This window comes from Zingiber officinale, chromosome 4B, assembly GCF_018446385.1.
Source record: "Zingiber officinale cultivar Zhangliang chromosome 4B, Zo_v1.1, whole genome shotgun sequence".
NCBI classification, from domain to species: Eukaryota; Viridiplantae; Streptophyta; class Magnoliopsida; order Zingiberales; family Zingiberaceae; genus Zingiber; species Zingiber officinale.
Genome location: NC_055993.1, coordinates 10,273,555 through 10,299,965, shown reverse-complemented (window position 1 = coordinate 10,299,965; position 26,411 = coordinate 10,273,555). Strand labels below are relative to the sequence as shown.

At 42.0% G+C, this 26,411-nt stretch overlaps 3 protein-coding genes across 6 annotated transcripts; all 3 read left to right on the top strand.

Moving 5' to 3' along the window:
- Positions 1–7,194: 7,194 nt before the first annotated feature.
- Positions 7,195–13,468, top strand: LOC121974683. 4 transcript variants are annotated; one of them, XR_006110072.1, is made up of 4 exons: positions 7,195–7,435; positions 8,764–10,693; positions 10,773–13,030; positions 13,133–13,468. XR_006110072.1 is itself a non-coding variant. In XM_042525844.1 (3 exons), exons 2-3 carry the CDS (start codon positions 8,791–8,793, stop codon positions 12,914–12,916), a joined length of 4,038 nt encoding a protein of 1,345 aa, XP_042381778.1. In that variant the 5' UTR covers positions 7,195–7,435; positions 8,764–8,790; the 3' UTR covers positions 12,917–13,468. The 4 variants fall into 4 exon arrangements, 2 of the variants coding, with proteins under 2 accessions (XP_042381778.1, XP_042381777.1); XR_006110071.1 differs by having other exon boundaries at positions 10,773–13,051; XM_042525844.1 differs by having other exon boundaries at positions 8,764–10,684; positions 10,773–13,468.
- Positions 13,469–14,850: 1,382 nt separating this feature from the next.
- LOC121974682 (NDR1/HIN1-like protein 13) lies at positions 14,851–16,191 on the top strand. The gene is made up of 2 exons (XM_042525842.1): positions 14,851–15,008; positions 15,276–16,191. The coding sequence occupies exon 2, from the start codon at positions 15,278–15,280 to the stop codon at positions 16,088–16,090; it is 813 nt and encodes a 270-aa protein (XP_042381776.1). The 5' UTR covers positions 14,851–15,008; positions 15,276–15,277; the 3' UTR covers positions 16,091–16,191.
- Positions 16,192–16,366: 175 nt separating this feature from the next.
- On the top strand, positions 16,367–17,695 carry LOC121974681 (protein RETICULATA-RELATED 3, chloroplastic-like). Its single transcript, XM_042525840.1, has one exon. It carries the CDS (start codon positions 16,456–16,458, stop codon positions 17,542–17,544), a length of 1,089 nt encoding a protein of 362 aa, XP_042381774.1. The 5' UTR covers positions 16,367–16,455; the 3' UTR covers positions 17,545–17,695.
- Positions 17,696–26,411: the final 8,716 nt, after the last annotated feature.

Genomic DNA, 26,411 nt, shown 5'->3' with positions numbered 1-26,411 from the left:
AGCTACTTTCCGAGAGGTGCTTATTCAGAAGATTCCCCGAACGGAGAACCAGGCGGCCGATGAGTTGGCCAAACTCGCGAGCTCAATAACGCCGATCGCCATTCAGCAGCCAATTGAAAAAACGCTGATGGTGGCGCATGTCGACCGGATGCAAGGCCTCGCGTTTCCAAGTGACTGGAGGACACCTATTATAGAATTCCTCCGTTCGGGCACCACACCATCCGATGAATATGCAGCCCGGCTCCTCAGAAGAAGAGCCGGTCGGTTTACACTCATCGGAGATCAGCTTTACAAGAAAGCTTTCTCACGTCCTCTGCTAAAATGTGTAAGCTCGGAGGACTCATCTTACATCCTCCAGGAAGTACATCAAGGATCATGTGGAGGTCATCCGGGCGGACGCTCGTTAGCCAAGAAGATCCTCTTGGCCGGATACTTTTGGCCAACTTTACAAGCAGATGCCGCTCGGACAGTATCTACATGCCTTTCATGCCAGAAGTATCACAACTTCTCCCACCGACCGGCAGAGGAGATGAAGGCATCAACCATCTCATGTCCGTTCGATCAGTGGGGAATGGATATTGTGGGTCCATTTCCGACGGCGACCGGGCAGAGGAAATTTTTACTAGTGGCGGTAGATTACTTCTCCAAGTGGGTGGAGGCCGAGCCGCTGGCAAAGATCACTGAGCAAATGGTTAAAAAATTTATCTGGCAGCACATCATTTGTCGGTTCGGCATCCCTCGCCGATTGGTGTCCGACAACGGGCGGCAGTTCACAGGGAAGATGTTGGAGGATTGGTGCCAAAGCTACGGCATTGAGCAACATTTCACGTCCGTGGCCTATCCTCAGAGCAACGGTCAAGCTGAAGTCGCCAACCGGGAAATTCTTCGTATTCTGCGCACTCGGCTCGACCATTTGGGAGGGAGTTGGCCGGACGAGGTGCCGAGCGTCTTGTGGGCTATCCGAACGACGCCAAAAGAAGGGACGGGAGTCACACCGTTCCATTTGGTATACGGCGGTGAGGCTGTCATACCGGTCGAAGTAGGCGTTGAGTCAGCCAGGATCCAGAACTATGATGATGACAACACCGAACGAAGAAACATGGAGCTGGACTTGGTAGAAGAGGAGAGGGCAAAGGCGTCCGTTCGACTGATGGCGTACCGTCAGCGGGTGAAGCAAAACTACAACCGGCGCGTAATTCCCAGATCGTTCCAAGTCGGCGATCTCGTCTGGAAGAAAATCAAGCCGGTCGGCGACGTCGGCAAGCTTGAAGCGCCATGGGCAGGCCCTTTCAAAATCATCGAAAAGCTCCGCTCGGGCGCGTATTATCTGGAGGATGAGGACGGACGGCAGCTAGATAGACCGTGGAGCGCGAACCACCTCCAGCCTTACCGGGCGGGGTGAAAGGTGTATCACTATAAATCACCCTGTGTATTTCATTTTCCGACTAAATACTTGAAATGCAGAGATGAAAAGTCAAAGGAGCGAATATAAGGCATTATCATCGTAGCGCGAAGGCCCCCGAGCCGATCGGTCGGGAGGTTTATGTGGTTAAGATTTGTAAGCAAATAACCCGTGCCGTTCGGCCGGAAGTAAATGGGTCGAGCCAAACGCTCGAAGATCGAAGGCCCCGTGCCCTTCAGACGGAGGTATATTATCCGAGCCTAAATACTCGATGAAGTAGATCCTGAGCCGTGCGGCCAGGAGGGCATTATCCAAGCTGGGGGAAAGGCGAAGAGCAACTCCGAGCGGAAGACCGACGAGCACCGTCGTTAAAGATCAAGAGACGAGCCGGCGTCTATAAACCCTCCGAGCGGAAGACCGACGAGCACCGTCGTTAAAGATCAAGAGACGAGCCGGCGTCTATAAACCCTCCGAGCGGAAGACCGACGAGCACCGTCGTTAAAGATCAAGAGACGAGCCGGCGTCTATAAACCCTCCGAGCGGAAGACCGACGAGCACCGTCGTTAAAGATCAAGAGACGAGCCGGCGTCTATAAACCCTCCGGCGGAAGACCGACGAGCACCGTCGTTAAAGATCAAGAGACGAGCCGGCGTCTATAAACCCTCCGAGCGGAAGACCGACGAGCACCGTCGTTAAAGATCAAGAGACGAGCCGGCGTCTATAAACCCTCCGAGCGGAAGACCGACGAGCACCGTCGTTAAAGATCAAGAGACGAGCCGGCGTCTATAAACCCTCCGGCGGAAGACCGACGAGCACCGTCGTTAAAGATCAAGAGACGAGCCGGCGTCTATAAACCCTCCGAGCGGAAGACCGACGAGCACCGTCGTTAAAGATCAAGAGACGAGCAGGCGTCCATAAACCCTCCGGGCCGGAGCCCGACGAGCACCGTCGTTAAAGGTCAAGAGACGAGGCGGCGTAAACCCTCCGAGCGGAAGATCGACGAGCACCGTCGTTAAAGATCAAGAGACGAGCCGGCGTCTATAAACCCTCCGAGCGGAAGACCGACGAGCACCGTCGTTAAAGATCACGAGACGAGCCGGCGTCTATAAACCCTCCGAGCGGAAGACCGACGAGCACCGTCGTTAAAGATCAAGAGACGAGCCGGCGTCTATAAACCCTCCGAGCGGAAGATCAACGAGCACCGTCGTTAAAGATCAAGAGACGAGCCGGCGTCTATAAACCCTCCGAGCGGAAGATCGACGAGCACCGTCGTTAAAGATCAAGAGACGAGCCGGCGTCTATAAATAATCCGAACGGAATATCGTCGACACTGCGATCATTCGTATTCCCCGCCGATTGTCAGACCGAAGCTATTTTCCGATCGGACTCGAGGTAAAAAAGGTTCGGATCGGCTTATAGCGAGCGATTCTGGCCAGCAGCCCAGATTGATATTCGGCCGGACGGGAGAGCTGGGGAAAACACTTCATTCTGGAAGAATGCACCTCGAATGCCCAAGGTATGATGTGATAGAAGACGAGCGGACCGTACAAGTGTCAGCCAGGGAACAGTGCAAAAAGATAGAGTACACGAAAGGAAAGCATTTCATTAAAATTAGAACCTTAGGTCGAGCGGCCTAAGTACAAAAAGGTTCATGTTCAGCCGAGCTGCGAAATTACAAAAATTACTCGATGTAGTCGTAGAGGTCCCTCGGAATGTTGCTCAGGAGCTCCACTTGATCGCCGGCCGGAATATTGGTGGACTCCGGAAGAAGGCCCTTCGACTTCAGATAGGTCATAGTGGCCGTAATTGCCAGGTCGAAAGCCGAGTACATCCGCTCGCAAATTTTTTCCGAGAACTCGGGCGATCGGATGTAACTTTGTCGGAGAGCGGCGACTCGGCTCGGCTCGGCATCCTGGTATTCCTTGAAGGTTGCCTGGGAGCTTGTCAGGGCCTCATTCAGACGTTCAATCTTCTCCGCATCGGCCGAGCGGCCTGCCTTCTCCCGATCGAGCTGCTCCGTCAGCTCCTTTATCTTCAACTCCAGGCCCCGGGCCTCCACGTTTTTCTTCTCCAGATCGGAGATGGCTGTGTTCTTCCGGGTGGTGGCCAGAGTTATCTTTGTGTCAAGCGACTTGACCTGTCGCTCGGACTCGGCTAGGGCGTGGGCCTGATCAGCTGTTTTCTTCTGCTCAGCAGCTAGCAGAGTTTGAGTTTTCTTCAGCTCTTTTTGCAGCTCGGAGTAGGAAGGTCCTTGGGAGCCGCTCGGACCACCTGCCGCCCGCAGTTGCCTTATCTCCTCGTCCGCCATAGCCAGACGGTTGGAAACTGCTATCTCTTCCACCCACCTCTGAAACAAGAAGTCGCAGTTGTTAGAAGCCGAGCGGAAATATTTTAGGTAAAACAAAAAACAACGAAGAACTTACCCCCGTAGCCGCTTGCATGTGGCTATTGGCTAAGTTCTGGAGAGGGATCAGTGCTACGCGCGCCCGAGCGTCGGCCCACATCTCGGCGAGGGGCCCTTTCAAAGTAACAGTGTGCTCGGGCACGGTCGTCCGGTCAGCTTCTGGCAGCAACTCTTCAGTCGGAAGGTGAAGAGTAACCCGTATTGTGCGGCCGTGACCAGGGATCGCCCGACCGGGATCAGAAGCTGGCGCAGAAGACCGCGAATGGATGGTCGAACGTTGGACTGAACGGCGAGCGGGGGGGAGAGTGTCGACCGGAGTGGCCTCGACCGGAGCAGTCAGCTCGTCCCAATCAGAAGGCGTCCGGTCAGATGAAATGGTCTCAGGCACCGGCGCTTTCCCTTTCGCAGTCGAGGCGGCCCGGTCAGAGGGTTGGACCGCAGAGGTAGCCGAGCGTAGCGGGGTCTCCACTCGGCGTCTCTTTTGCAGCGGCTGATCCTCCTCCCGAACGGACCCTTCCTCGGGGGCCGTTGGTTCCCTGGAGGGGGTAGCGCCGCTGTCCACATGCTGTTGAGAGGCCTGAGCGGCCGATTCAGCCTGGGTGCCGCTTTCTCCTTCGTGAGAACCGACCGGCTGAATACCCAGCGCCTTCATTTCTTTTGCCGCCACAGCCTCCAGCGCTGCTGCCTTTCTCTTTAGAACGCCGGCCATCACCGAGTCCATGACGATGTCAGCTGCACGAAGAGAAAAAGAAATCAGTTAGCAATTAAAGCAAGTGCCAAAGCAAAGTTCTTACCGAAGCCGGTCGGAAGCGGGGTCCGTATAGGACTCAGCCCAAAAATGTACATCACTCCCTCGTGAAGAAGCTTGTTGATGTCAAGTCGTAGACCGGCTAGTACATTTGCGGCGTGAAGATATTCCGGTCGGGTCTTGAATTTCTTCAGTTCGGGAGGGGGAGGTAGACTGACTTGCCACTGGGTCGGAAAGTTTGGCTGACTGGGCATGCGGAGGTAGAAATAATAGTCCTTCCAATGTTTATTGGAAGTGGGTAGTTTATTGAAGAAGACCAAACCGGGCCGAGCTTGGAACATAAAGGTGCCCGGCTCGGCTTGCTTAGGATAATAGAAATAAAAGAAGACCTCCGGTCGGAGGGGAATGTTGTGAATCTTGAACAAAACGACAACGCCGCAGAGGAGACGGAAGGTGTTTGGTACTAAACTTCCGAGCGGCACGCCAAAATAATTGCAGACGTCTGCTATAAAAGGATGGACGGGGAACCGCAGACCGGCGCAGAAACCGCCGCGCGGTGGTCTGTGAGGCCGAGCGGCAGGACCAGCTAGGCGAACTTCGATATCCTCGGGGATTTCGAAATTGTCAGCCAAAATATCAAAATCCCGTTGTTCGAAACGAGATCGCATGGTAGTATACCATGGGCCTAAGGATTGTTCTTCGGGATGAGAAGAACTGGCCATGATCGGGACAGAAGAAATCAAAAAGGAAGTTTCAAAGACGGGGAAATGGAGTTTCAAAAACTAGAGCAGAAGTGCGAATTAGATATCGGAAAGGAAAAATGAGAGATCTAAAACCTTACTGAGGGGAGATGAATCGAGGAAAGGCGCCGGAAAGCGTCAGAAGGCAGCAACAAGATCGCCGGAGCCCCGCAACGCAGAGAGCAACAGTAGAGGTAACGGAGGCGTGCGAAGATGAGAAGGAAACGAGGAATTTATAGTGTGAGGGCCGGTCGGCCCCCACCGTCGGATCCAGGTCACGGGAATCAATGCATACATCTAGCCGTTTATTTCGAATTGCTTCGGTTACATCAAAATGCCATGCAACCGCCTCCGTCCTCTGATGGCATTGCTCCACGTGGCAGTCAATCATTCGTAGCATTTATTGAAGGTATGATCGACATTGATGTCGAAGATTGACGCAGAACGCGAGGAGATCCGGCAAAAGCCATCATTGATTCATTCAAGGATATCTCCGCCGCTGACCGGGCGTAGAATATTAGCATGGATGAGCCGTTCGGCTAGACTCACAGTCCAGTCAGTCAGACTATTCGCCTCCTTCGACTAGACTTGAAGGGAAGGCAAGTGATCCGGTAGTAAGAGCGGGCCCCCCCCTTTTTTCTTGCAAAGTCAACGCCAAGTGGAAGTCACCGGAACAGCCGCCCACCCAGAGGAGAATGTGGTCCGACCGGACGGACGGCCATAGAGGGCCGGTCCGATTGGACTGCCGGCCGGCCGATGGAATCGAGTACCCGGAAAGGTCCGGCCGGTTTGCACTCATAGTTGGTAGGCACCCTGTCAAATCGGGGTTCCGACGCTCAGTTAAAAAGGTCATGGGCCGAGCTGACCTTTTGACCGATCACAGTCATAAAGCACCCCTGTTTGTTAGTCTCCACAAAGCACAAGTAAACCACTGCGGATGTCCGGTCGGATGTTTAGGTATCTTTCCGCTCGGACTACAAGTTTGGAGCAAAGGAAATGGCCAGAGGATTTCTTTCTCCAACAACCTGTAGGTTTCACGTGTGTGTCATGCTCCAAATCTTGTGACAGGGGATTCTGCTGTCCCATCGAGGGCATGCTTTGACTGTAGCGATATGGGTCAGGTAAGCTTTCTGACAGCCGCATACCTAGGATAGGACAGGGGACACTTATGCACCTTGGTACACGTGCCCGAACCTTTCACAGCTCTATATAAAGAACCTCAGGTTTCATCGACAGGGGAGGATGGTATGTACTCTGAGACTTCTGGAGCCACCTTGTTCATCGTGATTTACCTGACTTGAGCGTCGGAGGGTCGTCGCTGGGAATCCCCTTCCCGGCTCGACTTCTGTGCAGGATAGCCGGAGCATCTCGACACTAGTTGGAGACCTACATCAGCGAGCCTTGGAGCGTCACGTGCCCAGCGTCTGCTGACTTCTGGTTCGGACAGGATCAGTCACTATTCTAAAGGATAGTAATCACTCATAATTTATTTTCTTCATATTAACCTAAGATACATTGAGGATGAATATATTTGTCTTTTGCTATCACTTATTGATTGGTCGTAAACCCTCTTCTTTGACAATTTTTTTTTAAAAATGTTTTTGATGATTATCAAAGAAATGCATAATCTGGAAAAAGACCAAAAATAAAAAATAAAACATAAAAAAATCGAACTTCATTACTCTAAATTTAAGGATTTTTATATGGAATATAGTGCAAAAGAAACAAGTTAACGATTATTATTGCCTCATAAAATTTATAAATTTGGATAATAAATACATGAAAACGTATACATAATAAATATTATGGAATAATAGTCTCCCTTGGCGGAACACTACTTTTCCAATTGGAATTTAATTAACTGTCAAAATAGTTGTATAAAATCTTCAGTGGAAGGCCACTCTCGCTTTTGAACCTTTCCTCTTCCAGGCTCGGTCGTCCAATCCGGGGGTAGACGTGAGGAAGCAAGGCAGGCTTTTGTTTCGCTTTTCCGCCTCGTTGGGAATCGCCCTCCTCGTTTCTCATCTGATTAGGGTTCTTCTCCTTGATCTCACTTGGCTGCTCAAGTTAATTTATTGCTTCGATCGCCGGATCCTGGTCCTTTTGGCATAGCAAGACCTGAATTTGATCGCCCCGTCGTGGTGCGCTTTCTCCCCCTCTGTTTTTTTTTTCTCACCTTTGTGAGTTAAATCTGCGAGATTCTTGTAGCACTCGGAAGTGTTCTGATACGGAAAGGTCGGATCTTTTACTTGGGCTTTACTTTCTCTTTGGCTTTCCACCTAGAAATGTGTTTTTTGTATCATGTGTATCAGGTTTTGGGGATTTTGCCTGATTTCTCTCTCTTATTGATCTGACTATAGTATATGATATAACTGAGATCAATAATAGGAAAGGGTAGGAATGGAATCGTTCTCTCAGTTTTAGGAGGTGTTCATCTCTCAAAATGCAGTTCATTTTAATCAGTCAACGAACGGCGACTTTTTCAATGTCCTGAAATCCGTTCCTGTTCTCGATACTCCATAGCATCTCTAGTAGACTAGACTTCCAAGTTCCAACTAATGGTCCGTGTTGATTATAGAAAACTTAAAAGATGTAAAAGATACGTTTTTCTTGCTTTGTGTGAGTTTAATTTCTGTGAGCAGAGAGGATTAGGGGCATCTCCAATGCAAGGTTTATGAGAAGTTTGTAAAATCTAAAAAGCTGAATAAAAAGTCATGAACCATTGTAGAGGTGAGGTTTGAGGTTTGTAGTTTAAGAGCAGTAGTGAAAACACAAACCTGCTCTTTTGTCTCGAATATGATGCAATATGTAAGAAGTCATGCAACTCATGCTATGAATTGGATCATAAGAAAGCTCATTTAGAGCTTTAACCATTGACGTTATTTCAATGAGCTTTCATATTGTTGATGTGGCATATTGGGATCCTGAAAAAAAAACTCATTTAGAGCTCTAACCATTGGAGATGCCCTTACTTGGGGCTTTAGTTGTAATTTCATTTGCCAAACCTTTGTCCAATGGATGATTATTTCAACTATTTTTCTGTGTGAATATATTGTTTTCTTTTTTTTTTTTTATGTCAGCATGCTAAAAATAAATTCACCTTTATTTACATATGTATACAAACATGATAAAAGAAAAAAGGCTATTGATATATACAAAACCTAGATTTTTTTTCCTGCATTATTTGATACATTTATGATTTATGGTTCTTTTGTTGGTGAGAAGTTGGGCTATATTTTTCAAATTGTGAAACATAACATGATATTTGCACTCTTTTTCTCTCGAATATTCAATGTTGTCTTCTTTGTTAGTTTCTGGAATGAGATTTCCATAATGGTTCCTGAGTTTCTATACTACTGTTTGATCATGAAATATAGTATTATATCCCATCCAATATATTTTTGCTTCTTGAGAACCAGCTAGGCTACTATTTATATATATATATTTTTTATGTCGTCTTCCTGCGCAGATTATTGCAAAAGAGAAGAAAAAATACATGGCGACCTGCAGAAAAGAAATCGGAGCATCTTTTGGAAGATTAACTATGTCATGCATCCGAACTACCTATAGATCTGCTTGTCGTCATCCTTTTGTGTTTGGTGCAATGTTTTTCTTGCTTGCATTGTACAGATTTTCTCCTTTTCTGTTTGCTTTCTTGTTTTCATCTACTCCTGTCATTGCGTGCACGACTGTTCTTCTTGGACTGCTTCTAAGCTTTGGAGAACCAAATATTCCTGAAATCGAGGAAGAGGAGAAAAACTTTCATGAAATGTTTTCTACTGAAATTCGGAGCCCTACTGATTATGTTTATGTCAAGGATGATAAATTAATTGTTGAGGGCCTTGTGGAGAATAGAAATTACAATGAGGAAATTGCCACCACAGAGGCAATTCTATGTGGAGAAAAAGCCAATGCAGATGAGAGTATCTATCCTGCATCAGATGGAGATGAAGATCTTGATACTACAACGGAGACAAAATCATTAGATGAGGAATTAAAGAAAAGGAATTTTTCTAAGGACAAAGGGATTCAGGTAGAAGAAATTCTAGGGCAAGAGGGTTCCAATGACAAAGATAATGGCATCGAAAAGGTGGCTACAGGTGTAGCTGAGACTGATGAAAGTACAAGTTATTTTGGTGTGACAGATAAACTAGCAAGCAAGAGCCTTAAGTTGGAGAATGGTGAACCCTCATCACGGTACCATTTAGACCCTTCTATTGGATTGCCATGGCTTTCAATTGAAGATCAAAAAGCCCCTACAGATACTGATTCTGATAGGTCAGAGAATTCCTCTCCAGATGCTTCCGCAGCTGACATTATTCTGATGCTTGATGAGCTTCACCCTCTTTTAAATTCTGAACATGCTCAGCATGATTCTAATTCGAAGCTGGATGTAGCCTCTGAAGCATCATCACTTGACGAAATTGATGCCCTCAGTACAGATGAAGAAGCTCAAAACCATGGGGAGGAGGAGGATGATGAAGCACCGGAGAATGATGATGGGATTGAAGCTGCCATCAAATGGACAGAAGATGATCAGAAGAATGTCCTTGATATTGGCTCTTCCGAATTAGAGAGGAATCAGAGGTTAGAAAGTTTAATTGCAAAACGGAAAGCGGGGAAGAATCAGACACATGTTATGGACAGAAATCTTATTGACATGGATGGTAATGAATCTTTTCTCAGCATGAATGAATCACACTATGGTATTCATGTTCCACCAGTATCAGCACCAAGAGGGAATCCCTTTGATAGTCCATATGAGTCAGAGGAAATGATGGGTTTACCACCAATTCCAGGCTCTGCTCCATCATCCTTGTTACCAAGAAGAAATCCTTTTGATCTATTCTACGACCAGCAAGAACAAGATAAAAGCCTTACAGGTGAGATTTGGGGTCAACAAGGTTTTGTCTCTGCCCCACATCGTGAGGTTACATTTAGAAGGAATGAAACCTTTAGTTTGGGAAGAAGGCAGCGTCAACAAGAGACTCGACATTCAAGACTGAAGCCCTATTTTGATGTTGAGAAGTTGGATCCAGAGGGAGGTTCTAGTTTTCAAAGAGAATTCAGTGACATGAGTGAATCGAGAGTAAGTTTCATTTCAGAATCTGATGCACCCACAAATCAGGAAGATAGTAGAAAGCTAGATGAACAAGAATTCCATGATGAAACAGAAATATCATCTCTTGCCAAACTTGATCCTGATAACATGGATCATGCAATTCAAACCTCGAAAGAAGTGGTTTTAGCTGATATTGCAGAAAAGAAAACTGAGCATGCATCTAGTGTTCCTGAGTTTGGTGGAGATGATAAGCTCATTGTAGTGAATGACCTAATTGCTGGAGCTGGCGAATATAATGTCACAGAAGCTGCATCACATTCATTTGAAGGTGACAATGGTAACCAAACAATTGAAATATTCTACTAGCATATCAGAAATTTTATTTGGGTTCTTTTCAACATTTTTTGTGCATGCAGGTGAAGGTCTTGACAGCATTCCTTCAGTGAATTTTGTTTTGGAAAATGAAGCTCCTGAATTAAGTTTATCTGTGAAGCCATTTGAGAAAACGACTGAAAGTTTGCACTCAGATGTTCCACAGATGAAGCTGAAAATCATAACTAGTTCTGATGAGGAATCCGATGAGGTGTATCCAATTTCTTTTCATACTAATGGTATGGATGTGAACCTGCCAATGAGGTTGGATGAAAATGAGTATTCAATCACAGAAGAACTTCCATCTGATCTTCGTGCATCAGAGTTGGTATTTCACATGAATGGGCAGTCTAAGGATGTTATCTCTGGTTCCTCAAATTCCCTCATGCATGAATCTGGAAAGTTTCAAGTTTCTGAAAGTAAGTCCACTCTGACTGCTGAGAAGCCAGACAACCAACCATCTGGAGCTAGTTATGATATACTTGCGGAAGTGAGTTTACAGAATCCGGAGCATCTAGCTAAGAAGTATATACAATCAGATATGTCCTTTGTTGAAGCTAAATCAGTTGAAGACATAGCCTTGGCTTTTAGCCACCTTTCAGAAAGCACAAACGACAAAACCCTAGGACCAGTGGAAACCATTGACATTATTGAGGAACCTTCATATCATGATGTCAGAGAGGGTACTTTAGATGGTGTACTAGTTGCCAAGGATGCACAATCAGATATGTTATTTGTTGAAGCAAATTCTGTCGAAGACATTGCGTTGGCTTTTAACCAGCTTTCAGAAGGCACAAGCAATAAAGCCCCTGTACCAATAGAAACCCCTGACAATATTCACGAGCCTGTAAACCATGAGGTTCGACTGGATAATTTACAAGGTCAAGAAAATCGAATCGCAGATACTATACAATCAGATATGTCCGTTGTTGAAGCAACTATACAATCAGATATGTCCATTGTTGAAGCAAAATCCGTGGAAGACATAGCCTTGGCTTTTAGACAGCATTCTGAAAGTGCGACCAATAAAACCCCAGAAGTAGAAACCACAAAGAATATTCAGGAACCTATAAGCCTTGAAGTCGGAGTCGATAATTTACAGGGTCCAGAGAATCTATTCACAAATGAAATGCAAACAGATATGTTTGTTATTGAAGCAAAATGTGTTGAAGACAAAGCCTTGGCTTTAAGCCATTATTCAGATAGCATTAGTGATACGGGCCCAGAACCAGTGGAAACCAGTGATATTATTCAGGAGCCTTTGAATCATGAAGCTGGAGAGGATAATTTACATGATGCAGAGAACCTAGTAGTAAAGAATATACAATCTGATATGTTGGTTGTTGAAGCTAATTCTGTTGAAGATATAGCCTTGGCCTTTAGACAGCATTTAGAAAGCACAAGCAATATAACCCCAGATAATATCCATGAATCTATAAACTACGACGTCAGAGTGGATAATTTACAGGGTCCTGGGAATCCAGTTGTAAATGAATCGGATATGCTCATTATTGAAGCAAAATCTGTTGAAGACATAGCCTTGGCTTTTAGACAGCATTCAGAAAGCACAGGCAATGATAACCTAGAACCAATTGAAACAAAATGTAATACTCAGGAACCTGTAAATCATGAAGTTGGAGAGGTTAATTTACAGGATCCAGAGAATCTAGTTGCAAATGAGATGCAATCGGATATGTTCATTATTGAAGCAAAATCTGTTGAGGACATAGCCTCGGCTTTTAGACAGCATTCAGAAAGTACAAGCAATATGGAAACTGCAGATAATTCTCAGGAACCCATTGACCACGAAGTAGGAGTGGACAATTTCCAGGTTCTTGAGCATCTATACACAAATGAGATACAATCTGATATGCTTGTTATTGAAGCAAAGTCTGTGGAAGACATAGCTTCTGCTGTTAGACAGCATTTAGATGGATCTGTAGAAGCTAATGCAACTGAAAGGGAGTTGGAAAATAAGGTTCTTGAGGTACAGCTAATGAGGGAGACTGGTTTTGGTTCCAAGAAAGCTACAGCAACGAAAACTAGCTCAATCATAGATGGTGAAAATACAAGAGCTGAAATAGCAATGGGAAGGGAATCAGATGAGGTTCTTGAGGTACAGTCGAGGGATGAAATTGGCTTTGCTTTAGCTAAGGAAACTAGCTCAAATGCTGATGATAAAATATAGGTGCAGAAACGGTAGAGGATATTTCTGGGTCAAATGCTTGTTAGTTTCAGAAAGTAAGGAAAATTGTGAATTGCTGTTCTGTCTTCAGTTCAAGTTCCAAGGATTGTGAAGAAGGTATCACATAAGAAGAACAAGGTTATGAATATTGTTTTTGGTTTGTTTCTCATCTCAGGGTGTGCAAATTTTCTTCACACAACTGGTTATATGAACTTTCAGGTAGAAACTCAGGCATTCTCATCAAGACGTTTCTCCAGTCCTTGAGATTTTGGTGCAGTTTCTTATTTGGTAGTGCATTGTCTTATTCTTCTGGTAACCTTTTTTGTGTGTAAATTTTTGTTTTTGCAATGTAATTTTTCTCTTCCCAAATAGGTTTGTATTTTAACAGTTTGTTACCTGATAACAATCTTATTCGCGTCTGTTTTTTGACCTTTTTCCAAGTCCGGCTATCTGCTGGGCTAGGCAGTGTATGTATTGTTTAAAATGAATTACAAGTTTTCCAACCATCCATTTCATGACCATGGATGTGATTTTATACAGTATAAGTGGCTTCCAGTATTTTGTGCTTCATAGAAACTTGCCAACGCTAATTCATTTGTATGATTTAGCATCATATATCACGTCCTGTAGTTAAAATGAAACTTGGAAATTTTATCTCCAATGATGTGATACGTTGGTTTTCTCCATGAGATTATGATGATGACTACTGTGAAAATGAAGTAGAACCCACAGCTTTATGACCATAATCTGAACAACCATTAACCAAACCAGTTTACACTTCTTTTCTTTCGTCACGTTTGGAAGTTCATCTTGAAAATTTCAACACGATTGAGATGATTTACTTAACTTTTGGCCTTGGTTTTTCTTGCTTACTTTGGATTGGAGAAACAGTCAGACTCATGCGCTCCTGGTTTTGCTGTGGTTTGACATTTGTGAAGAGGAGCAGTTAACGTGTATTTATTAGAAAATTGACTAGTAGAAAATGATGAGCAGACTGCAGAGATAGATTTTGGAAGTGTCTTTGCGGATTTCCTAATTCTCGTTGATTTTGATTCCTTGGAATGAATCAAAAGGAAGACTTTGCAGGCAATTAATGCATGTCTGTCATATGGCATGCAGTGATGGTTTTATTTTTTTTTTTAAATTTTAATTATTTTAATTTATTCGATCATGATTTTTAAATTTAAAATTTGATTATATCAATTAAATTGAATAACATCATTTGATTAATTAGTATCAATTGATTGATGTGCATTATCATTCTATCATATGGTATAATTTTTTCTTTCATATATTACTTAATACTTTTTTTAATATATATATATATATATATATAGAAATAATTATTTTGTCTTATTAATATGCTGGTAATATTTTAAGTTTATTATAAAAACTGTTGCCAGGATAATTAAACTATTAAAAACTGCTTATACCAAATCCAATCAAAAAGCAAGTTAAGATAACAAGTTTAGGTTAGAGGTTAATAATATGAATCAATTTGGCACATGTATATTTTTGAAAAAAAATCCTTTCTATGATGATAGATTTATTCAAATATAAATTGATCCCATAATTTAATGTGCTTTGTTATAATAATAAAAGATAAAAAGAATAATATTCAAACTAGAGATAAACCCATTTTAAGCATAAAATTTATAATTATTTTAATTTATAAATATATTTTCCCTGCGTCAAGTCGGGACGCTCAAATTAGCAACCGCGTCCGACGCGGCACTGTTGCCGTGCTGTCGAAGGCTTACTAGTTTCTGATCGGACGGCGAGCGCGTGAACGATGGATGTTCCGACGGCGGAGATTTGGATACTCCGCATGTGGAAGTCCTATGCGGACGAGTGAACTTAACGAGGCGACAGCCATCGGGGCCCCGCACCTGATCATCGCGTGAGCACGAAAAGCTCGTGTCGTCGTTGACCGCTTCGTTGACGGCGACAAACAGAGCGCGCTCGAGACCATTTCGCTTCTTCACTCGCCATCGATTTAAGAAGAGCATGTTCTTGGAAATGTTCGACTCCATTAGGGATCTTCACTTCTCTTGTTCTTGCTGATAAAGGAGTTTTGAGTTCGGGACTCTTTCAGGTAATCAATCACCTCTTTCTTCTTCAGCGATTCTTTAAAATGTCAAGTTCTTCAAGTACGTACTTTGCCCCTTTTTTAAGATACGGAAAGTGGGTATTATTTGGAAGGGGAATCAAAGCATGGAAGTTCTTAGATTAATTTCTAGTCGATTTCTCTTCCAACTCTCCCTTCCAGTTAGATTCATCTTTATATGCCAAGTGATCTGGGATTTCACTGGAGTTGCTAATGATGGTAGCTTTCCTTTGATTTGATTGTTCCATCCGGCAGCGATGGCCGACCGCGTCCACCCCATGAAGGTGCAGGAGTCGGCGACGCCTGACGCACCGGAGAATCCTCGTTCCACTGCATCCTCGACCACCTGCAGTCTTCCCGTCCGCAAACCCACTCCGCCTCCCGGAACCTACGTCGTCCAGGTCCCTAAGGACGTGATCCTCCGACAGCCTCCGCCCGGAAACGCCCACCTAGCCAAAGTCTACGCCCGTCGCGCCTCCTGCCGCCGCAGCCGATGCTGCCTCTGCCTCGCCTGGCTCGTCGCCCTCCTCTTCCTCCTCGCAGTCGCGGCCGGCGTCCTCTACCTCGTCTTCCGCCCCCGCGCGCCACGCTACACCGTCGACTACCTCTCCATCTCCTCCTTCAACCTCAGCGCCGCCACCCTCTCGCCGGTCTTCGACGTCGCCGTCCGCGCCGACAACCAACGCAACAAGAAGGTCGGCATCTACTACGGCGACGGAAGCGACATCACGGCGTCGTACGACGGCGTGACGCTGTGCGAGGGGAAGTGGCCGGCCTTCTACCAGCCTCCTAGGAACGAGACGGTCTTCGTGACGGAGCTGCGGGGAACGGGGTTAAGGCTGGCGGCGGAGGTGGAGCAGGCGCTGACGGCCGCGCAGAGGCAGGGAAGGGTGCCGCTGGAGGTGAGCGTGAAGGTGCCTGTGAGGGTCAAATTCGGCGCCGTCAGGAGCTGGACGATCAAGGTGAAAGTGAGGTGCGAGGTTACGGTCGACGGGATGAGGGAGAACGCCGTAATCCTCAGCAGGGATTGCAGTGTGAAGGTGAAGGTTTTGGGCTTTCTTGGACTATGAAAATCTAATCATCGTGAATTCTTCTGCCACTGCTACTGTTTCTGTTCATTTTGAAAAATTTTATATGTTTAATAATATAACATCATCCTTAAATTGTAAAATTAAAACCCTAAATAACTCTAAAAAAAAACTGGCAATTCGTATAATTTCCCTTCCACATATCGCGATCTACAAAAAAAAAAAAAAAAAAAAAAAAAAAAAAAAAAAATCTAGAAAATCGGTCACAATTTCATTCTCCGCTCACGGCTTTTTGCATTTTTCCACTCCTTTTTTTTCATTATTTTCTTTACTCCTTTATTTTTCCATCCATTTTCTTGTCTATATAAAGCCCCTCTCCATCCATTTTCTGGAGACTCCAATCCGCCATGGCCGTCCAGCTTCGCTTCTCCCACCCCAATCCTCACGCTGCCGACATTCCCGCCGGCAGTCGTCTCCCCTCCGCCCCTCTTCTCATCTCTGCCCACAACACCTTTCGCGATTTGTGCTCCCTCCGCTTTACTCTCTCGAAGCCTAACCTTCCACGAGCTCTCTCCTCCTCCGACCTCCTCTCCCTTGGAGGAGGATCTGGCGATAACATTCACTCTGGTGGACCCCCGGGAGGCGGCAGCGGAGGATCTGGCTCTGATGGAACTCCCGGCGACCATCACGACGAGGAGCGCTCCCATTATTCCAGCCCGCTCGATATTTTTCTAGAGGGTTGGCGGGCGAGGGTTTCGGCCGATCCAAAGTTTCCCTTCAAGGTCCTCATGGAAGAACTCGTGGGCGTGAGCGCCTGCGTCCTCGGCGACATGGCGTCCCGCCCCAACTTCGGCCTCCACGAGCTTGACTTTGTCTTTTCCACCCTCGTGGTTGGATCAATTCTCAATTTCGTCCTAATGTACCTTCTCGCACCTACCTCCGCCACCGTCGCCGCATCCTCCGCCCTCCCTGGAGTGTTTGCTTCCTGCCCCACCGGCCACATGTTCGAGCCAGGGTCCTACTCTCTGTTATCACGTCTCGGCACTCTTGTTTATAAAGGTGCGACCTTTGCGGCTGTTGGATTTGCCGCTGGGCTCGTAGGGACAGCTATCTCAAATGGATTGATTGCTCTGCGCAAGAGAATGGATCCCGAGTTTGAGGTCCCCAATAAGCCCCCGCCTACGCTGCTGAACTCAGGCACTTGGGCATTGCACATGGGTTTGAGCAGTAACTTCCGTTATCAAACTCTGAATGGGTTGGAGTTCGTATTGGACAAAGTGTTGCCGCCGGCCGGATTTAAGACTTCAGTACTGGTTTTGAGGTGCTTGAATAATGTATTGGGTGGGATGTCATTTGTGTTACTCGCGAGACTGACTGGGTCACAAAAGGTAGAAGTAGAGAAGGGAGAAGAGAAACAGAGGTTGATTGATAATGGTGTATCTGCAGGTTCCAAGGTTGAAAGTATTGATTTGCAGAGGAGTGAATCAGTTAAGTGATTATGTAAGTCGTGGTTATAGTCAGTTTCCCAATTAGCTGCAGTTTGGGAGGTATTTGTACTGAACCAAGTAGTTTCACCTTGAAATTCCTCAGAGTACGTGCAGTTTCTTTTAAATATTGAATGAATAAGTAGAGGTATGGTTTTTATCCCTTATTTCCCTTAATACGTTCTCTCTGATGCCCATCCATTAGATGTTGTGCTCAAAAGTGCCATATGTTTTCTTTACATTCCATGTTCGTTGTGTTATGCGTCTCATAATTGAATAGTCGGCTCTATCAATATAACACTATACAAGTAGTTTTTTCCTTTGAAATAAATTTTGTGATCTGACATTGGTTGAACTTTTTCAGAAATAATTTCTATGTGGTTGAAAGTTGTTAAATATTTTAAAGATTAATATATTTGATAAACAAATTGAGTTGTGTCACGCATTCATGATTATTCTACTGTTAGTTCCAAATTCTGTGAATGCAGTTCATGTTTCAGGTCGAGTTATATTATACTATTTCCATTATTGTCAGCCTTAACATTATTTAAACTATGGAGACACATTATCTAATAGGACTTGGATTATGCTTTTGTTTTTTATTCCCTTTGTTGGATGTGGCCGTTGGATTTCTTTCATTTTTAACTAGAAAACAATTTCATCATAATCTTGTTACTAGAAATTTGGTTTGGCATTTCTTTATTTAGATTTCTGAACTTCAATGCATATTGATATTCTAAAGTTTTTCCGCATGCCTTCCTACCTTTCTGTTCTGTACTCTTCATCTAAAATCCAAATTCAATTGCTTATTTGATTTGATTGTTTTTGTTCATGCTTATTGTACCTTATCCTATCATTAATTGGTTAGTTGGCTATGTTCTTGTACTGTTTCTCATTTGTCTCTTATGCTTAGCATGTGATTTTTTTTCTCTTAAAAAATATACCTGATGGTTATGCCTATTCCATTTGGTAGGCAAGAGCTAGAGGAATAATTTCTTGTACATATGTAAAAGTAATGTTATTTTAACTATAATTTTGCTTTGCTAAATATAAAAGCCTATTCTTTTCAAAGTGTATACAGTTGTATCATCGGATGCTTGTTCAATTCAATCTTTAGTGATTATCTAAGTCACATTGGAAAAGTCCAATCTCTGTTTTCTTTATTTTTCTCAACCGCCCTTTCATTATTTTTTGGGGAAGATGGAACAACAGTTATGAGGCTCAACTTTGCCATGGTGTGAGCTCAATGTTAAAGTTAACTAACCATTAGCTTCTACATCCTCGACTTCTACACAGTGTGTATCATTATTGTAATACAATATATGTAATATTCACTATGTACAAATTTCAGCTAAATTCAGAAATGTATCTAAAGTCTACAAAAATCACTATGTATGCATTCATTGTACAATGTACATAATAACTGCCAGAAGAGTAAGTAGATCATGCACTGAAGCTGCTTCACATCAAACTGTACAATTGTAGAGCATTATATATTGGAAGTATTTTCATATTATTGCCCTCATATATCTTCATTTCATGTTCTTGTTAACTTTACAGGAAAGTAGATTATTTATGACAGAGAACGCATGCTCTTATGGTGTTGCATATTTTGCGTGGGCTTGTTTGTTTGCCTCTTAAACTGCCTTTTAGATGATTGCAACCCCATCAAATATCGAAGTAAATATCTCGATGTATGGTGAACACCCACCATATTGCACTTTTGTACTCGATCTACTTTGTTCATTATATTTCAGAATTTTCGCATATTTTTTCAGATTATTTTCGTTGATTTTTTTTGGGGGTGGGGGCTCATGGTGTAGATTGATTAATTTCGATGGTTAATACATTTTTATTTTGACTATTATTAAATATGCATCCTATCTTCTTTAATATACTTTCAAACTGATTTATTCCACTTTTATATTTCTGAATTTGTTATAAGAGAATATTTCTTGTTTAACTGAGCAAGAATAAAGTTTAAATTGATCAAAGTGAATATTATTAAGACCATTGCCAATCAATCATCAAAACATCAAATTTGGTATCAAATTAGCCTCAAAATATTTCAATCCATACACTAAATTTCACACCAAATATAGTGTATAGTGGGACCGGATCTTCTGGACCAGGAATTCTCGATCCCCCCTAGACCACAACCCTCATATAAAATTGGTATCCTCACGTGCAACGCATGTGCACACGCCAGCGTCTAAAAGCCAAAAGTCGCCCCTCCAGTGTCGAAGAGTCGCCTCCCTCCAGCGCCGAAGCCCCGTTGCCTCCCTCCCTCCCTCCAGCGTCGAAGCCCTAGCCCCGTCGCCTCCCTCCAGCGCCGAAGCCCTAGCCCCATTGCCTCCCTCCCTCCCTCCCTCCAGCACCTCCCCTCCCGCGACCTCCAGCGCCGACCTCCATCGCGATGACCTCCAGCGGCCTCCAGCATCGTGGTGACCTCCCTCCTGCGGCCTCCAGCATCGCGGCGACCTCCCTCCTGTGGCCTCCAGTGACCTTCGCGACTTCCAGCCCCGCGACGACCTCCATCGGCCCCCTCCAGCGACCTCCGCAACTTCCAGTGCATCGCCGACCTCCCTCCCGCTGCCTCCACCTCCAGTGCATCGCCGACCTCCAGCCGCCTCCCTACAAAGTGTTCCTAGTTTCCCCAACGCACACGTCAATACTTTATCTCTATATAGCTCTTAATCAGATTGCCCTATTTATCAGTTGAGTCTTACAAAGTGTTCTTATTTAGACTTGAACAATCACCAACTTACATCATGGCTTTTTTTCACTTTTTAATTCTGTACCTTGCATGTTCTACGCTAGTAGTGTTTCACAAGCAGTCGCATGTGCATCTTTTAGCAATTGTTCAATTTGGATCCATGCTTTTCCCTTGCAGTTTATTTTCCTAGCTGTTTTGAGAGAGATGTTTGCTTCTGACACAATAATGGATTTCAACCAAGTTCAAATAGTAATTTGTTGAATTTTTTACGATTACAAAACCCTGATGAGATACAGGAGATGTTAATTGAGTATGGACTTCCTGTAAAAGATTCATCAAAACAAACTAATACTGATATGCAAATGATTTTTAACAAAATTGAGTCCGAATTTGATATTTGCTTCTGACATAATATGATTTTTTTTAGAAGTTTTTTGAATTGTGACTGATATGCAGTTTGTGCTCACCATCAAGATAAGGTTTCAGCTTGGACTCTAACCATGGAGGGTGAATCTACAAGTTGTCATCATTTGAACTTTGAAGAAAATGAAGCTAGTCAGGAAGGTGACTTTGATGTTATTGATGAAGGTAATAAGATTCATATTGGGAATGTATGGAGTTTCAATATATCGAAATTTACTTTTTATACATTTTTCTTTGTTTGTTTGATTTTATAGGCTTAAACATTGAAACAGATTTGGATATACCACAATTGGGGTTGGAATTTGATACAGAAGAAGATGCATATCAATTTTATTTGGCATATGCTAAAAAAGTTGGATTTGGCGTAAGGAGAGGAAAAATCCACAATGATAAATCGGATAAATTACTTGATAGAGTTTTTTATTGTTGTGCCCAAGGCAAAAGAGGAAAAGACAAACGAGGTCTTTATGTCAAAGCAAGTCGTGATGAAACTAGGTTTGGTTGTGAGGCTAAAATGAAGATTAGTAATCGAAAAAAAGAGTAACTTTACTGTGATGCAATTTGTTAAAGAGCATAATCATTATCTCTCAAGTCCAAACAAAACTCACCTCTATAGAAGTCATAGAAATATATCTTTTTCTGCAGCGAAACATATTGAGATTGCAAGTGATATGGGAATCCCCCCAAAAGCATCTCATGATTTTATGGTGAGACAAGTAGGTGGGAGGGAAAATTTAGGATTTATTCCTGAGGATTACAAAAACTACTTGCGATCCAAAAGAACAATAAATATGTGAGTTGGGGATAAGGGGGAGTATTGGAGTATTTGCAGCAAATGCAGTTTGATGATCCTAATTTTTTTTATGCTATTCAAGTTGATGAAGATGATTTGATATATTACTAATATTTTTTGGCCTGATGCTAAGATGAGAGCTGATTATGCTACTTTTGGAGATGTTGTTTGCTTTGACACAACCTACAAAAAAAACAATGAAGGTTGACCAATTGCGTTGTTTGTGGGTATAAATCATCATAAACAATCGATACTTTTTGATGCTACTTTATTATATGATGAAACTAGTTTGAATTTTGAGTGATTGTTTAATACATTAACTAAAGCTATGGGTGAGAAAAAACCAACTACTATTCTTACAGATCAAGATGCAGCAATGACAAAGGCATTAGCTTCTAGATGGCCTGAAACACATCATCATTTGTGCATTTGACACATTTATCAAAATGCTATCATACATTTGAGTGGAGTTTTTTTCTCAATTTAGAGACTTTGCTAAAGATTTTGCCTCTTATGTATATGATTTTGATGAAGAGGAAGATTTTATTTCATCATGGAACATGATGTTGGCCAAGTATGCACTTGAAGACAATGATTGGTTGAGGCGCATGTATAATATAAAGGAAAAATGAGCTTTAGTATATGGACGACAAATGTTTTGTGCAGATATGACTACAACCCAAAGAAGTGAGAGTATAAATAGTATTGTGAAAAAATATGTCACTTATAAACATAAGTTTTTAGACTTCTTCAATCACTTCCAAAGACTCCTTGATGATCGTTGATATGAGGAATTAAAAGCTGATTTCAGATCAAGTGCAACTGTTCCATATTTAATGTTTTCAATTGAGATTTTAAAGCATGCTAGTGAAATTTATACTCCTGAGGTATACAAGTGTTTTTAACAAGAGTGGTGCTTATCTCATGATTCTAGTCTTGAAATATGTGAGGATGTTGATACATTTACAAAATATAAAGTTACTTCTCACAAAAAAAGAAACCATCATATAGTTACACTTGATAAGAAGTCTGAAAAAATTGAGTGTAGTTGCAGAAAATATGAATTTGCTGGAATTTTGTGTTCTCATATTCTGAAAATATTTACGTGGAATAATATCATGAAGATCCCAAGTCAGTATGTACTGAAAAGGTGGACAAGAAAAGAAAAACTTGAATATTTTGGAGTTAATGATTCAATGGCCAACAATGCTAGTTTGGATCCAAAAGTACTTCAAAACATACGATACAAAGATTTGTGTGGGTTGAATGTTCAGTTGGTTACCAAGGCAACAGAAAGAGATGACACTTACAAGGTTGTTAAAGATGTTATGTTGAGCTTGTGTAAGATGGTGGATGATAAGTTACAAGTTAATGAATCTAATATTCAACATTCAAAAGTGAGCCAAGAATCTTGGGAATTTAATTATGGTGAAGGGAACTCTACTGGAGTGAAAGGAATTAAAACCAAGAAGAAAACAGTCTCAGGTAAAAGGTTGAAAGGTGGGTTAGAGAAGACTTCAAGGAAAAGAAAAGCATCGAGTAAAACAAATCAAGCTTCAACGATTGTAATGGTTTCTACTCTATAACTTTCAAATTTTTATTTATTTGGTATTATTTGTTGTTAACTGTATATAATTTTTTTTGTTTTAGCCTATAAATTACGTGCCAACAATTGGTAGCTCCGTTGATAGTGTTAGTATGATTGAGACTCAATTCCCACCATTATTGGCATCACAACTTTCTTAGGTATTTATTTTTAATACAAGTTCACAATCTTTCACATTATTACTTGATAAAGCTAAAAAAGAAAAAGTTGAATTACCTGTAATACCATTAGCACCCTCAATATTCATTCCTCCTACTTGTACAACACTATTACTTCCATGTTCTCCATTGCTGCATTGATTGCAACTGGAAATGCTTTCACTAATGCTATAGTTAGCTGCATTTGCCATTGCTGCACTGATTGCAACTTGAATTACTTTCACTGATGTTGTAGTTAGCTGATTACTGATGCTATTATTAGTAGATTACTGCATTTGCCATTGCTGCACTGATTGCAACTGGAAATGCTTTCACTGATACTATAGCTAGCTGCATTTGCCATTGCTGCACTGATTGCAACTTGAATTACTTTCACTGATGCTGTAGTTAGCTGATTACTAATGCTATAGTTAGCTGATTAGACCATTTAGTAATTTAGCTTGGTTTTTTAAATAGTTTACAGTTGAGTATACACTTGATACTCTTATGTCATAGGTGCATCAACCATCTCATCTTGGTAATTTTCCGACAAATTACCTGGAATAATGCTACAAAAGGTATAGTGGTTTTTTTGCTTTGATTTTTTTTTAATAGTTTGCGGTTGAGTATATACTTGATAATGCTTTACTATTATGTTATAGGTGCGTCAATCATCTCATCTTGGTTATTTTCCGACAAATTACCTGGAATAATGCTACAAAAGGTAGTTATTTTTACCACAATGTAGTTAGTACAAAGGTATGGTGATTAAAGTATATATGCAATGTTGGAATTTTAAGTGTTGTTGTGCATTTGCAGGTTTTTGTAAATTTTGGAAGCTGGAGATTTTTGATGGGCTAAATTTCTCTTATATTGTGAAAATTAATGCATGAAGTTTCTACTGATGTAAACATTTTAGTGAGCTAAACTTTGGTGTGCAATTGTTGTTTTTTGGAGGATTTGTTTGTAAAGATTCTACTTATGTAAACATTTTAGAATGTGGAGATCTTGTGATGATATTATTTTATGGTGATAAGTGGATGAGATATGGTGTATAGCTAGCATTCTGGTTGGTGTTACTATATGTTGATGTCTTTTATGGAATTGTGAGTTTGTCTTGAAAGAAGGTGGAGCATGTGTTTTTCGGATAGTTGTTTATGGTGATGTTGTGTGCTTTGTGATGTTTGATAGTTTTCTAATTCATAGAGTTATGTAATGGTTGATGGAGTGCTGATGTATGAAGGTATATGTTTGTTTTCTTCATATCATATTATGGAGTTTTGTACTTGGTTTCTATATTTGATGGAGTTTTGTTCAAGTGATGGTAGTGTTGTTGATGGCTGGCGTTATATGGTACTAGTAATGATGGTTGGTGTTTTTCTATGGATGCATAAAGAAAGAGGCAACGAAGACCACTTCTGATCCGATGAAAAAGAAGGTTTGTGTTAATTAAAATGTGACTACATGCTTCTCAAGAAAAGTTACAAGTGTCTAATTGTTGGTTTAATTTGAATAGCCCTATCTCAGCCTCTTACGCAACATTCATAGTAGACTACTAATCTCTGACTTTGAATATTAGTTGTTCTCCCTCAAATCCGTTTGTTACTGGCATTTCTTGTTGCCACATGGTATTGTTGTGTTCCTCACTATAAAGTCGGAACTGGTTTACTTCCAAACCATCAGCATCTCACGTTCTAGGAACAAAGACATATTAAACCTTTCAATAATAGATGAACTGATATTTTTCCTTGTTTGTGCAGCTTAGATGCAGCAATGGTGAATCCTAGAGAACAACCACCCTCCCCCGTATTTTCACTCTAGTACTAGTAGAACGATGAGCGCAAACAGATAAAAATCAGATGCTTTTGCTCTCAAGCAGATTTGCTACTGGAAGCCTCAATGGCACTCTAATTCCAGATCTCAAATCACTGTCGGTAAAAAGCAACTAAACATGGTGTATATATGCATTTTGTTATTAAGTATATTGGAAAACTGAACAATGGTGTAAATCACTGTCAAGTTACATCACAAAATATGTTATATCAACCACATACTCATCATCACAATCCAAGTACATACAACTACAACGATAACAACTCTAAATTTCATATTCAATGAATATATTTCATCACTCAACTGCATAATTACATTATTGTTGTTCTCATCATCCATAACATCATTATATTCACATGCACCCCCGTAACTTGTACCTTTCTTCAATTCATTGATCTCTAACTTTAATTTTTTGTTATTCTTCTTAAACTCATTAATAATTGTCTTACTTCTCTCTGACAGTTCTGGGGCATGCCATGAGAAGAAGACACATCCCCTTTGCTGAATTTCAAATCAACTTAATCAAAACTCAATAATTAAAAAACTCACAATACCGTGTTGATATAACGAAAACTTATTCTATATTTTGGACATGAAAAAAATCGCCTTCCTGGATTAGATTCCGTCCATGATGTTTGGAGAGTAGCTCATAACCCACAATGACATAATATGTGCGGAGTGTCACATTGCTCATCGTTCATACGTCTTCGAGTGAAAGATGATGCTGATGAAGAGCCAGTTGCCATGATTTTCTTTCCTTGTACCTGAACAACACTAACATGCAAAAAAAGACATAAATTATATAATCAAATTAAGATATTTAATTTGATAATCAAAACTGCCTATGAATCAGATAATCAAATTAAGACATTTAAAAAATAATAACTCAAGGGGCATCTAACATGAATTGTAATACCTTTAACTAAATCAACTATAGTTTAAAGGATTGCTTCTGAGAAGGATCAGCATCACAAATAAGAATAATTGACATAATAAGAATAATTGACATATCAAGCTCCTTGCAACTGCACTATAAGTTTCTAGACATGTTGATGGTAGATACTAATATGCTATAAGTTTGTCATGTTTGTCAAATTCCACCTTATGATCATCCCCTATCATTTAGTACTGATGCATATATTATAACTTAATTCAAACATGACAATTTGTAAAGGTAATTATATTAAAGCATGTATATCAACTATTCTCTTAAACCTAGCATGTGTCCAAATTTATTAATGATAAGATATCATGATATGGTGATCTTGGATTACATCCTACCATTTTGTAGTGATGCATATCCGAACATGTACAAGACCATATCTAAACAAAGGAGACTGAACTTATGAACATACTTCACAAAAATTCAGA